Raw genomic sequence first — 14,041 nt, 5'->3', positions numbered from 1 at the left:
ATACACTGACCTATACACCCCAACATCCTGCTGCCTTCTTCACTGCTTTCATATACCTGTCCCTAACCACCCTGACATACTGCTGCTCTGCTCATTGCCATGCTATACCTCTCACTATACACCCCAATCCTACTGCCCTACTCACTACCTTACTGCCCTACTCACTACCCAATACCCTCTTCCTATAAACCCTAACATCCTGCTGTCCTCCAGCTGTTATACCCTCCCTATACACCCCAACATCCTGCTGCCCTCCTTACTGCATTGATATACTTGTTCCAATACACCCAGACAAACTGGTGCTCTGCTCACTGCCATGCTATTCCTCTCACAATACACCCCAATCCTACTTATTGGATACATAAGCTAGATACCATGTCCCCCAAGGGGCACAATGAGGATGTGGATATTTGGGCATTATATTAAAACCTCCAGCCCACGTCCTCATTAGATTTAGTGATAAGGCACTGCTATGTGTTTCCTTCTCCCTGCTGTAGCTTACCTGCTATTTCTAGTTATATATATATATTTTTTTTTATATTGCTTAAGGAATTTATGATGTCTATTTTAATCTTTTAATATACTAATAATGTGTTTCTTTTTATTCCAGCATGGTTTTATGTTCATGTTAGGTTTAGATTATATGCTAGTGTTTTTTTTTTTTTTTATATATATGTGATTGTTCATTTGTTAATAAAGTTGTTGTTTTAAAAGTAAAAATAAATCTTCCCTAATACTTTGACCATAGCTCAGATGATTGGTCTAACTCTATTTGTATGACCAATGAGACATCTCTGAGAGGTATTTAAGACCTCTGGGTAATGGCCAAATTATTCCCTGAATAAGTAGTTAGATCTACGAAACATGTTGGATGTATGAATGCCATAATTTTGCCTATATTCATCCTTTGGATCTGTATCACGATCAGCTTATATTGGCTGCCACCGTGCTAACTGAGCGATTTCTGCGCCGGTAAGAGACTGTAAGGGACTCTCCTTCTTCCTCCCTATTGATTCCTCCATTGCCACGAGAACTGTGACGTCACTCCGCTACACCACGTGACGGAGCGGCATCGTGGCACGCTGTGTAAGCCCCTGCAGCTGCGGAAGTGTTTGCAGAGCAATTCCAACAGCTCTGGACTGCCCTAAGATCATAGCAGCTGGGAAAAGCAGCGAATCTACACAGGAGAGACGGGGGACTGTAGGGGAATTCCCCTGGAGGCAGTATATCGCCGGTTGAGGAGCGGCCCCACTAAGTGTCTGAATCTGCAGTATTACCAGGCTGCTTGAAAGGAATCCCCTTGTGAGCAGCGTCCTGCTGTGTGAGGAGTGCATGAAGGATCCCATGCCCCAGAACCATCATAGAGGCTCCTGCAGAGACAGCTGAGTGCCAGACCGTCCTGTTTTACAGCTACAGAGTGGTAACCAGTGTGATATGCACTAAATGCACATGTTATTTCTATCTGATGTACGCAGATTTATTACCCCTTTAACATTGTAATACATTCTATTACTTCACTATTTGGCGTTGTGCGCTGTTTTCTTTTTGTTTCCATTTCTTAGAGTGTGTGGGGTGCTGAGCCACCCCTAATGTTTATAGCAGCAGACGCCCTTATCAACCACACGGTTATGTTATAATTTAATTATTTAATCACTTATTCACTGTGGTATTGTGGTTTACTTTATTTATATATGGTTTAGTCACTGCACTGTATTCAATTATAAGGAGATAGATAGTAGCGCACAGTTTATTTCTGTTTTACCCCAATCCTACTGCCTTGTTATACCCCCCCTATACACCCCAACATCCTGCTGCTATCCTCACTGCATTTTATACCCCTTCTTATACACCCTACCATCCTGCTGCCCTCCTCACTGCCATGCTATACCCCACCCTATACACCTCTGCATCCTGTTATAGAAGGTATAGCAAGGCAGAGGAGGGTAGCAGGAGGTTGGCGTTTACATGGATTGGTATAACAAAGTAGTGAGGAAGATATCAGGATATTGGGGTGCATCACTGCCATGGTATAACCCTCCGTATACACTCCAACATCCTGCTGATCTCCTGCCATGTTATACTCCTCCCTATACTCCACAACATCCTTCTGCCCTCCTCACAGCCTTCTTAAACCCCTCCCTAAAAACCCGGATGTCCTGCTGCCCTCCTCACTGCCTTAAACCCCCGTAAACACCAAAACCTCCTACTGTCCTCCTTGCTGTCTGATTACTGTATACCCCTCCAATACACCCCAACATCCTGTGGGCCTCCTGCCATGATTTACCTATTCATATACAACCCACCATCCTGCTGTCCTCCAAACTGCCTTGTTATACTCCATCATTTAAACCCCAACATCCCATTTTTAACTTTGTAATAATGCCCAGTTTTCAGGCAATATCATCCCTTTTATAATCACCCTGTGCGATAAATGGTTTACCTGCATCTTGAACTTGAAGTATCTTAAAACAGTTTCAAATCGAACCAGCCTCGAAATCGGACAGCTGGAGAGAAAAGACAATTTGTTTTTTTTTACCAATTTTTTAAATAAAACATATAAAACTGAGAGACTGAGTGACTGAGAGACTGAGAGACTGACTGAGAGACTGAGTGACTGACTGAGAGACTGACTGAGAGACTGAGTGACTGACTGAGAGACTGAGTGACTGACAGAGACTGAGTGACTGACTGAGAGACTGAGTGACTGACTGAGTGACTGACTGAGAGACTGAGTGAGAGACTGAGAGACTGACTGAGAGACTGAGTGACTGACTGAGAGACTGACTGAGAGACTGAGTGACTGACTGAGAGACTGAGTGACTGACTGAGAGACTGACTGAGTGAGTGACTGAGTGAGTGACTGACTGAGTGACTGACTGAGAGACTGAGTGACTGACTGAGAGACTGAGTGACTGACTGAGTGACTGACTGAGAGACTGAGTGAGAGACTGAGAGACTGACTGAGAGACTGAGTGACTGACTGAGAGACTGACTGAGAGACTGAGTGACTGACTGAGAGACTGAGTGACTGACTGAGAGACTGACTGAGTGAGTGACTGAGTGAGTGACTGACTGAGTGACTGACTGAGAGACTGACTGAGAGACTGACTGAGTGACTGACTGAGTGACTGACTGAGTGACTGACTGAGTGACTGACTGAGTGACTGACTGAGTGACTGACTGAGTGACTGACTGAGTGACTGACTGAGAGACTGAGTTACTGACAGAGACTGAGTGACTGAGTGACTGAGAGACTGAGTTACTGACAGAGACTGAGTGACTGAGTGACTGAGAGACTAAGAGACTGAGTGACTGACAGAGACTGAGTGACTGACAGAGACTGAGTGACTGACAGAGACTGAGTGACTGACAGAGACTGAGTGACTGACAGAGACTGAGTGACTGACAGAGACTGAGTGACTGACAGAGACTGAGTGACTGACAGAGACTGAGTGACTGACAGAGACTGAGTGACTGACAGAGACTGAGTGACTGACTGAGAGACTGAGTGACTGATTGAGAGACAGAGTGACTGACTGAGAGACTGAGTGACTGACTGAGTGACTGACTGAGTGACTGAGTAACTGACTGAGTGACTGAGAGACTGAGTGACTGACTGAGAGACTGAGTGACTGACAGAGACTGAGAGACTGAGTGACTGAGAGACTGACTGAGTGACTGGCTGAGAGACTGAGTGACTGACTGAGTGACTGACTGAGTGACTGACTGAGACTGAGTGACTGACTGAGAGACTGAGTGACTGAATGAGAGACTGACTGACTGACTGAGAGACTGACTGACTGAGAGACTGAGTGACTGACTGAGAGACTGAGTGACTGACTGAGAGACTGAGTGACTGACTGAGAGACTGAGTGACTGACTGAGAGACTGAGTGACAGAGACTGACTGAGTGACTGACTGAGTGACTCACTGAGAGACTGAGTGACTGACTGAGAGACTGAGTGACAGAGACTGAGTGAGTGACTGACTGAGTGACTGACAGAGAGACTGAGTGACTGACTGAGAGACTGAGTGACTGACTGAGTGACTGAGTGACTGACTGAGAGACTGAGTGACTGACTGAGAGACTGAGTGACTGACTGAGAGACTGAGTGACTGACTGAGAGACTGAGTTACTGACTGAGTGACTGAGAGACTGAGTGACTGAGAGACTGAGTGACTGAGAGACTGAGTGACTGACTGAGAGACTGAGTGACTGACTGAGTGACTGACTGAGTGACTGACTGACTGAGTGACTGACTGAGTGACTGACTGAGTGACTGAGTGACTGACTGACTGAGTGACTGACTGAGAGACTGAGTGACTGACTGAGAGACTGAGAGACTGAGTGACTGACTGAAAGACTGAGTGACTGAAAGACTGAGTGACTGAGAGACTGAGTGACTGAGAGACTGAGAGACTGAGAGACAGAGTGACTGAGAGACTGAGTGACTGAGTGAATGAGAGACTGACTGAGTGACTGACTGAGTGAGTGACTGAGTGAGTGACTGACTGAGAGACTGACTGAGAGACTGACTGAGAGACTGAGTGACTGACTGAGAGACTGAGTGACAGAGACTGAAAGACTGACTGAAAGACTGACTGAAAGACTGAGTGACTGAGTGACTGACTGAGTGACTGACTGACTGAGTGACTGAGCGAGTGACTGACTGAGAGACTGAGTGACTGACTGAGTGACTGACTGAGAGACTGACTGAGAGACTGAGACTGAGTGACTGACTGAGAGACTGAGTGACTGACTGAGTGACTGACTGAGTGACTGACTGAGTGACTGACTGAGAGACTGAGTGACTGACTGAGTGACTGACTGAGTGACTGACTGAGAGACTGAGTGACTGACTGAGTGACTGACTGAGTGACTGACTGAGTGACTGAGTGACTGACTGAGAGACTGAGTGACAGAGACTGACTGAGTGACTGAGAGACTGAGTGACTGACTGAGTGACTGACTGAGTGACTGACTGAGAGACTGAGTGACTGACTGAGAGACTGAGTGACTGACTGAGAGACTGAGTGACTGACTGAGAGACTGAGTGACTGACTGAGTGACTGACTGAAAGACTGAGTGACTGAGAGACTGAGTGACTGAGAGAGAGTGACTGAGAGACTGACTGAGTGACTGACTGAGTGACTGAGTGACTGACTGAGAGACTGACTGAGTGACTGACTGAGTGACTGACTGACTGAGTGACTGAGTGAGTGACTGACTGAGAGACTGAGTGACAGAGACTGAAAGACTGACTGAAAGACTGAGTGACTGAGTGACTGACTGAGTGACTGACTGACTGAGTGACTGAGTGAGTGACTGAGAGACTGAGTGACTGACTGAGAGACTGACTGAGAGACTGACTGAGAGACTGAGACTGACTGAGAGACTGAGTGACTGACTGAGTGACTGACTGAGTGACTGAGAGACTGAGTGACTGACTGAGTGACTGACTGAGAGACTGACTGAGTGACTGACTGAGTGACTGAGTGACTGACTGAGTGACTGACTGAGAGACTGAGTGACTGACTGAGAGACTGAGTGACAGAGACTGACTGAGTGACTGAAAGACTGACTGAGAGACTGAGTGACTGACTGAGTGACTGACTGAGAGACTGAGTGACTGACTGAGAGACTGAGTGACTGACTGAGAGACTGAGTGACTGACTGAGAGACTGAGTGACAGAGTGACAGACAGAGACTGAGTGACTGACAGAGACTGAGTGACTGACTGAGAGACTGACTGAGAGACTGAATGACTGACTGAGAGACTGAATGACTGACTGAGAGACTGAGTGACTGACTGAGAGACTGAGTGACTGAGTGACAGACAGAGACTGAGTGACTGACTGAGAGACTGACTGAGAGACTGAGTGAGAGACTGAGTGACTGAGAGACTGACTGAGAGACTGAGTGACTGACTGAGTGACTGAAAGACTGAGTGAGAGACTGAGTGACTGACTGAGTGACTGACTGAGAGACTGACTGAGTGACTGACTGAGTGACTGAGTGACTGACTGAGTGACTGACTGAGAGACTGAGTGACTGAGAGAGAGTGACTGAGAGACAGAGTGACTGAGAGACTGAGAGACTGAGTGACTGACTGAGTGACTGACTGAGTGACTGACTGAGTGACTGACTGAGTGACTGACTGAGTGACTGACTGAGTGACTGACTGAGTGACTGACTGACTGAGTGACTGACTGAGTGACTGACTGAGTGACTGAGTGACTGACTGAGTGACTGACTGAGAGACTGAGTGACAGAGACTGAAAGACTGACTGAGAGACTGAGAGACTGAGTGACTGACTGAGTGACTGACTGAGTGACTGACTGAGTGACTGACTGAGTGACTGACTGAGTGACTGAGAGACTGACTGACTGAGTGACTGACTGAGTGACTGACTGAGTGACTGAGTGACTGACTGAGTGACTGACTGAGAGACTGAGTGACAGAGACTGAAAGACTGACTGAAAGACTGAGTGACTGAGTGACTGACTGAGAGACTGAGTGACTGACTGAGTGACTGAGAGATTGAGTGACTGAGTGACTGACTGAGAGACTGACTGAGAGACTGACTGAGAGACTGAGACTGACTGAGAGACTGACTGAGAGACTGAGTGACTGACTGAGTGACTGAGTGACTGAGTGACTGACTGAGAGACTGACTGAGTGACTGACTGAGTGACTGAGTGACTGACTGAGTGACTGAGTGACTGACTGAGAGACTGAGTGACTGACTGAGAGACTGAGTGACAGAGACTGACTGAGTGACTGAGAGACTGAGTGACTGACTGAGTGACTGACTGAGAGACTGAGTGACTGACTGAGAAACTGAGTGACTGACTGAGTGACAGAGTGACAGACAGAGACTGAGTGACTGAGTGACTGAGAGACTGAGTTACTGACAGAGACTGAGTGACTGAGAGACTAAGAGACTGAGTGACTGACAGAGACTGAGTGACTGACAGAGACTGAGTGACTGACAGAGACTGAGTGACTGACAGAGACTGAGTGACTGACAGAGACTGAGTGACTGACAGAGACTGAGTGACTGACAGAGACTGAGTGACTGACAGAGACTGAGTGACTGACTGAGAGACTGAGTGACTGATTGAGAGACAGAGTGACTGACTGAGAGACTGAGTGACTGACTGAGTGACTGACTGAGTGACTGAGTAACTGACTGAGTGACTGAGAGACTGAGTGACTGACTGAGTGACTGACAGAGACTGAGAGACTGAGTGACTGAGAGACTGACTGAGTGACTGACTGAGACTGAGTGACTGACTGAGAGACTGAGTGACTGAATGAGAGACTGACTGACTGACTGAGAGACTGACTGACTGAGAGACTGAGTGACTGACTGAGAGACTGAGTGACTGACTGAGAGACTGAGTGACTGACTGAGAGACTGAGTGACTGACTGAGAGACTGAGTGACAGAGACTGACTGAGTGACTGACTGAGTGACTGACTGAGTGACTGACTGAGAGACTGAGTGACAGAGACTGAGTGAGTGACTGACTGAGTGACTGACAGAGAGACTGAGTGACTGACTGAGAGACTGAGTGACTGACTGAGAGACTGAGTGACTGAGTGACAGACTGAGAGACTGAGTGACTGACTGAGTGACTGAGTGACTGACTGAGAGACTGAGTGACTGACTGAGAGACTGAGTGACTGACTGAGAGACTGAGTGACTGAGTGACTGAGAGACTGAGTGACTGAGAGACTGAGTGACTGACTGAGAGACTGAGTGACTGACTGAGAGACTGAGTGACTGACTGAGTGACTGACTGAGTGACTGACTGAGTGACTGACTGAGTGACTGACTGAGTGACTGAGTGACTGACTGACTGACTGAGTGACTGACTGAGAGACTGAGTGACTGACTGAGAGACTGAGAGACTGAGTGACTGACTGAAAGACTGAGTGACTGAAAGACTGAGTGACTGAGAGACTGAGTGACTGAGAGACTGAGAGACTGAGTGACTGAGAGACAGAGTGACTGAGAGACTGAGTGACTGAGTGAATGAGAGACTGACTGAGTGACTGACTGAGTGACTGACTGAGTGACTGACTGAGTGACTGACTGAGAGACTGACTGAGAGACTGACTGAGAGACTGAGTGACTGACTGAGAGACTGAGTGACAGAGACTGAAAGACTGACTGAAAGACTGACTGAAAGACTGAGTGACTGAGTGACTGACTGAGTGACTGACTGACTGAGTGACTGAGCGAGTGACTGACTGAGAGACTGAGTGACTGACTGAGTGACTGACTGAGAGACTGACTGAGAGACTGAGACTGAGTGACTGACTGAGAGACTGAGTGACTGACTGAGTGACTGACTGAGTGACTGACTGAGAGACTGAGTGACTGACTGAGTGACTGACTGAGAGACTGAGTGACTGACTGAGTGACTGAGTGACTGACTGAGAGACTGAGTGACAGAGACTGACTGAGTGACTGAGAGACTGAGTGACTGACTGAGTGACTGACTGAAAGACTGAGTGACTGAGAGACTGAGTGACTGAGAGAGAGTGACTGAGTGACTGACTGAGTGACTGAGTGACTGACTGAGAGACTGACTGAGTGACTGACTGAGTGACTGACTGAGTGACTGACTGAGAGACTGAGTGACAGAGACTGAGTGACTGAGTGACTGACTGAGAGACTGAGTGACTGACTGAGTGACTGACTGACTGAGTGACTGAGTGAGTGACTGAGAGACTGAGTGACTGACTGAGAGACTGACTGAGAGACTGACTGAGAGACTGAGACTGACTGAGAGACTGAGTGACTGACTGAGTGACTGACTGAGTGACTGAGAGACTGAGTGACTGACTGAGTGACTGACTGAGAGACTGACTGAGTGACTGACTGAGTGACTGAGTGACTGACTGAGTGACTGACTGAGAGACTGAGTGACTGACTGAGAGACTGAGTGACAGAGACTGACTGAGTGACTGAAAGACTGACTGAGAGACTGAGTGACTGACTGAGTGACTGACTGAGAGACTGAGTGACTGACTGAGAGACTGAGTGACTGACTGAGAGACTGAGTGACTGACTGAGAGACTGAGTGACAGAGTGACAGACAGAGACTGAGTGACTGACAGAGACTGAGTGACTGACTGAGAGACTGACTGAGAGACTGAATGACTGACTGAGAGACTGAATGACTGACTGAGAGACTGAGTGACTGACTGAGAGACTGAGTGACTGACTGAGAGACTGAGTGACAGAGTGACAGACAGAGACTGAGTGACTGACAGAGACTGAGTGACTGACTGAGAGACTGACTGAGAGACTGAATGACTGACTGAGAGACTGAATGACTGACTGAGAGACTGAGTGACTGACTGAGTGACTGAAAGACTGAGTGAGAGACTGAGTGACTGACTGAGTGACTGACTGAGAGACTGACTGAGTGACTGACTGAGTGACTGAGTGACTGACTGAGTGACTGACTGAGAGACTGAGTGACTGAGAGAGAGTGACTGAGAGACAGAGTGACTGAGAGACTGAGTGACTGAGAGACTGACTGAGTGACTGACTGAGTGACTGACTGAGTGACTGAGAGACTGACTGAGTGACTGAGTGACTGACTGAGAGACTGAGTGACAGAGACTGAAAGACTGACTGAAAGACTGAGTGACTGAGTGACTGACTGAGAGACTGAGTGACTGACTGAGTGACTGAGTGACTGAGTGACTGAGAGACTGAGTGACTGAGTGACTGACTGAGAGACTGACTGAGAGACTGACTGAGAGACTGAGACTGACTGAGAGACTGAGTGACTGACTGAGAGACTGAGTGACTGACTGAGTGACTGAGTGACTGACTGAGAGACTGACTGAGTGACTGACTGAGTGACTGAGTGACTGAGTGACTGAGTGACTGACTGAGAGACTGAGTGACTGACTGAGAGACTGAGTGACAGAGACTGACTGAGTGACTGAGAGACTGAGTGACTGACTGAGTGACTGACTGAGAGACTGAGTGACTGACTGAGAGACTGAGTGACTGACTGAGAGACTGAGTGACTGACTGAGTGACAGAGTGACAGACAGAGACTGAGTGACAGACAGAGACTGAGTGACTGACAGAGACTGAGTGACTGACTGAGAGACTGAATGACTGACTGAGAGACTGAATGACTGACTGAGAGACTGAGTGACAGAGACTGAAAGACTGACTGAAAGACTGAGTGACTGAGTGACTGACTGAGAGACTGAGTGACTGACTGACTGACTGAGAGACTGAGTGACAGAGACTGAAAGACTCACTGAAAGACTGAGTGACTGAGTGACTGACTGAGAGACTGAGTGACTGACTGAGTGACTGAGTGACTGAGAGACTGAGTGACTGAATGAGAGACTGACTGACTGACTGAGAGACTGACTGACTGAGAGACTGAGTGACTGACTGAGAGACTGAGTGACTGACTGAGAGACTGAGTGACTGACTGAGAGACTGAGTGACTGACTGAGAGACTGAGTGACAGAGACTGACTGAGTGACTGACTGAGTGACTCACTGAGAGACTGAGTGACTGACTGAGAGACTGAGTGACAGAGACTGAGTGAGTGACTGACTGAGTGACTGACAGAGAGACTGAGTGACTGACTGAGAGACTGAGTGACTGACTGAGTGACTGAGTGACTGACTGAGAGACTGAGTGACTGACTGAGAGACTGAGTGACTGACTGAGAGACTGAGTGACTGACTGAGAGACTGAGTTACTGACTGAGTGACTGAGAGACTGAGTGACTGAGAGACTGAGTGACTGAGAGACTGAGTGACTGACTGAGAGACTGAGTGACTGACTGAGTGACTGACTGAGTGACTGACTGACTGAGTGACTGACTGAGTGACTGACTGAGTGACTGAGTGACTGACTGACTGAGTGACTGACTGAGAGACTGAGTGACTGACTGAGAGACTGAGAGACTGAGTGACTGACTGAAAGACTGAGTGACTGAAAGACTGAGTGACTGAGAGACTGAGTGACTGAGAGACTGAGAGACTGAGAGACAGAGTGACTGAGAGACTGAGTGACTGAGTGAATGAGAGACTGACTGAGTGACTGACTGAGTGAGTGACTGAGTGAGTGACTGACTGAGTGACTGACTGAGAGACTGACTGAGAGACTGACTGAGAGACTGAGTGACTGACTGAGAGACTGAGTGACAGAGACTGAAAGACTGACTGAAAGACTGACTGAAAGACTGAGTGACTGAGTGACTGACTGAGTGACTGACTGACTGAGTGACTGAGCGAGTGACTGACTGAGAGACTGAGTGACTGACTGAGTGACTGACTGAGAGACTGACTGAGAGACTGAGACTGAGTGACTGACTGAGAGACTGAGTGACTGACTGAGTGACTGACTGAGTGACTGACTGAGTGACTGACTGAGAGACTGAGTGACTGACTGAGTGACTGACTGAGTGACTGACTGAGAGACTGAGTGACTGACTGAGTGACTGACTGAGTGACTGACTGAGTGACTGAGTGACTGACTGAGAGACTGAGTGACAGAGACTGACTGAGTGACTGAGAGACTGAGTGACTGACTGAGTGACTGACTGAGTGACTGACTGAGAGACTGAGTGACTGACTGAGAGACTGAGTGACTGACTGAGAGACTGAGTGACTGACTGAGAGACTGAGTGACTGACTGAGTGACTGACTGAAAGACTGAGTGACTGAGAGACTGAGTGACTGAGAGAGAGTGACTGAGAGACTGACTGAGTGACTGACTGAGTGACTGAGTGACTGACTGAGAGACTGACTGAGTGACTGACTGAGTGACTGACTGAGTGACTGAGTGACTGAGTGAGTGACTGACTGAGAGACTGAGTGACAGAGACTGAAAGACTGACTGAAAGACTGAGTGACTGAGTGACTGACTGAGTGACTGACTGACTGAGTGACTGAGTGAGTGACTGAGAGACTGAGTGACTGACTGAGAGACTGACTGAGAGACTGACTGAGAGACTGAGACTGACTGAGAGACTGAGTGACTGACTGAGTGACTGACTGAGTGACTGAGAGACTGAGTGACTGACTGAGTGACTGACTGAGAGACTGACTGAGTGACTGACTGAGTGACTGAGTGACTGACTGAGTGACTGACTGAGAGACTGAGTGACTGACTGAGAGACTGAGTGACAGAGACTGACTGAGTGACTGAAAGACTGACTGAGAGACTGAGTGACTGACTGAGTGACTGACTGAGAGACTGAGTGACTGACTGAGAGACTGAGTGACTGACTGAGAGACTGAGTGACTGACTGAGAGACTGAGTGACAGAGTGACAGACAGAGACTGAGTGACTGACAGAGACTGAGTGACTGACTGAGAGACTGACTGAGAGACTGAATGACTGACTGAGAGACTGAATGACTGACTGAGAGACTGAGTGACTGACTGAGAGACTGAGTGACAGAGACTGAAAGACTGACTGAGTGACTGAGTGACTGACTGAGAGACTGAGTGACTGAGTGACAGACAGAGACTGAGTGACTGACTGAGAGACTGACTGAGAGACTGAGTGACTGACTGAGTGACTGAAAGACTGAGTGAGAGACTGAGTGACTGACTGAGTGACTGACTGAGAGACTGACTGAGTGACTGACTGAGTGACTGAGTGACTGACTGAGTGACTGACTGAGAGACTGAGTGACTGAGAGAGAGTGACTGAGAGACAGAGTGACTGAGAGACTGAGAGACTGAGTGACTGACTGAGTGACTGACTGAGTGACTGACTGAGTGACTGACTGAGTGACTGACTGAGTGACTGACTGAGTGACTGACTGAGTGACTGACTGAGTGACTGACTGAGTGACTGACTGAGTGACTGACTGAGTGACTGAGTGACTGACTGAGTGACTGACTGAGAGACTGAGTGACAGAGACTGAAAGACTGACTGAGAGACTGAGAGACAGAGACTGAAAGACTGACTGAGAGACTGAGAGACTGAGTGACTGACTGAGTGACTGACTGAGTGACTGACTGAGTGACTGACTGAGTGACTGACTGAGTGACTGAGAGACTGACTGACAGAGTGACTGACTGAGTGACTGACTGAGTGACTGAGTGACTGACTGAGTGACTGACTGAGAGACTGAGTGACAGAGACTGAAAGACTGACTGAAAGACTGAGTGACTGAGTGACTGACTGAGAGACTGAGTGACTGACTGAGTGACTGAGAGATTGAGTGACTGACTGAGAGACTGACTGAGTGACTGACTGAGTGACTGACTGAGAGACTGAGACTGACTGAGAGACTGACTGAGAGACTGAGTGACTGACTGAGTGACTGAGTGACTGAGTGACTGACTGAGAGACTGACTGAGTGACTGACTGAGTGACTGAGTGACTGACTGAGTGACTGAGTGACTGACTGAGAGACTGAGTGACTGACTGAGAGACTGAGTGACAGAGACTGACTGAGTGACTGAGAGACTGAGTGACTGACTGAGAGACTGAGTGACTGACTGAGAGACTGAGTGACTGACTGAGAGACTGAGTGACTGACTGAGTGACAGAGTGACAGACAGAGACTGAGTGACTGAGTGACTGAGAGACTGAGTTACTGACAGAGACTGAGTGACTGAGAGACTAAGAGACTGAGTGACTGACAGAGACTGAGTGACTGACAGAGACTGAGTGACTGACAGAGACTGAGTGACTGACAGAGACTGAGTGACTGACAGAGACTGAGTGACTGACAGAGACTGAGTGACTGACAGAGACTGAGTGACTGACAGAGACTGAGTGACTGACAGAGACTGAGTGACTGACTGAGAGACTGAGTGACTGATTGAGAGACAGAGTGACTGACTGAGAGACTGAGTGACTGACTGAGTGACTGACTGAGTGACTGAGTAACTGACTGAGTGACTGAGAGACTGAGTGACTGACTGAGTGACTGACAGAGACTGAGAGACTGAGTGACTGAGAGACTGACTGAGTGACTGGCTGAGAGACTGAGTGACTGACTGAGTGACTGACTGAG

The 14,041-nt window shown here is 48.2% G+C and overlaps 1 protein-coding gene across 2 annotated transcripts in view; it reads right to left on the bottom strand.

Moving 5' to 3' along the window:
* Nucleotides 1-14,041, bottom strand: part of LOC142495796 (zinc finger protein 92 homolog) — a 234,605-nt gene that overhangs the window by 14,291 nt on the left and 206,273 nt on the right. For both annotated transcript variants that reach the window (XR_012801816.1, XM_075601768.1), the window contains exon 6: nt 2,441-2,504. Coding sequence is in view for 1 of the 2 variants with exons in the window: in XM_075601768.1 (XP_075457883.1) it covers nt 2,441-2,446 (6 nt within the window). In the remaining variant the exon portion in view is untranslated. The remainder of the gene's footprint in view (nt 1-2,440; nt 2,505-14,041) is intronic.

This window comes from Ascaphus truei, chromosome 5 (genome assembly GCF_040206685.1).
Source record: "Ascaphus truei isolate aAscTru1 chromosome 5, aAscTru1.hap1, whole genome shotgun sequence".
Lineage (NCBI taxonomy): Eukaryota > Metazoa > Chordata > Amphibia > Anura > Ascaphidae > Ascaphus > Ascaphus truei.
This window is presented reverse-complemented; position numbering and strand designations above follow the sequence as displayed.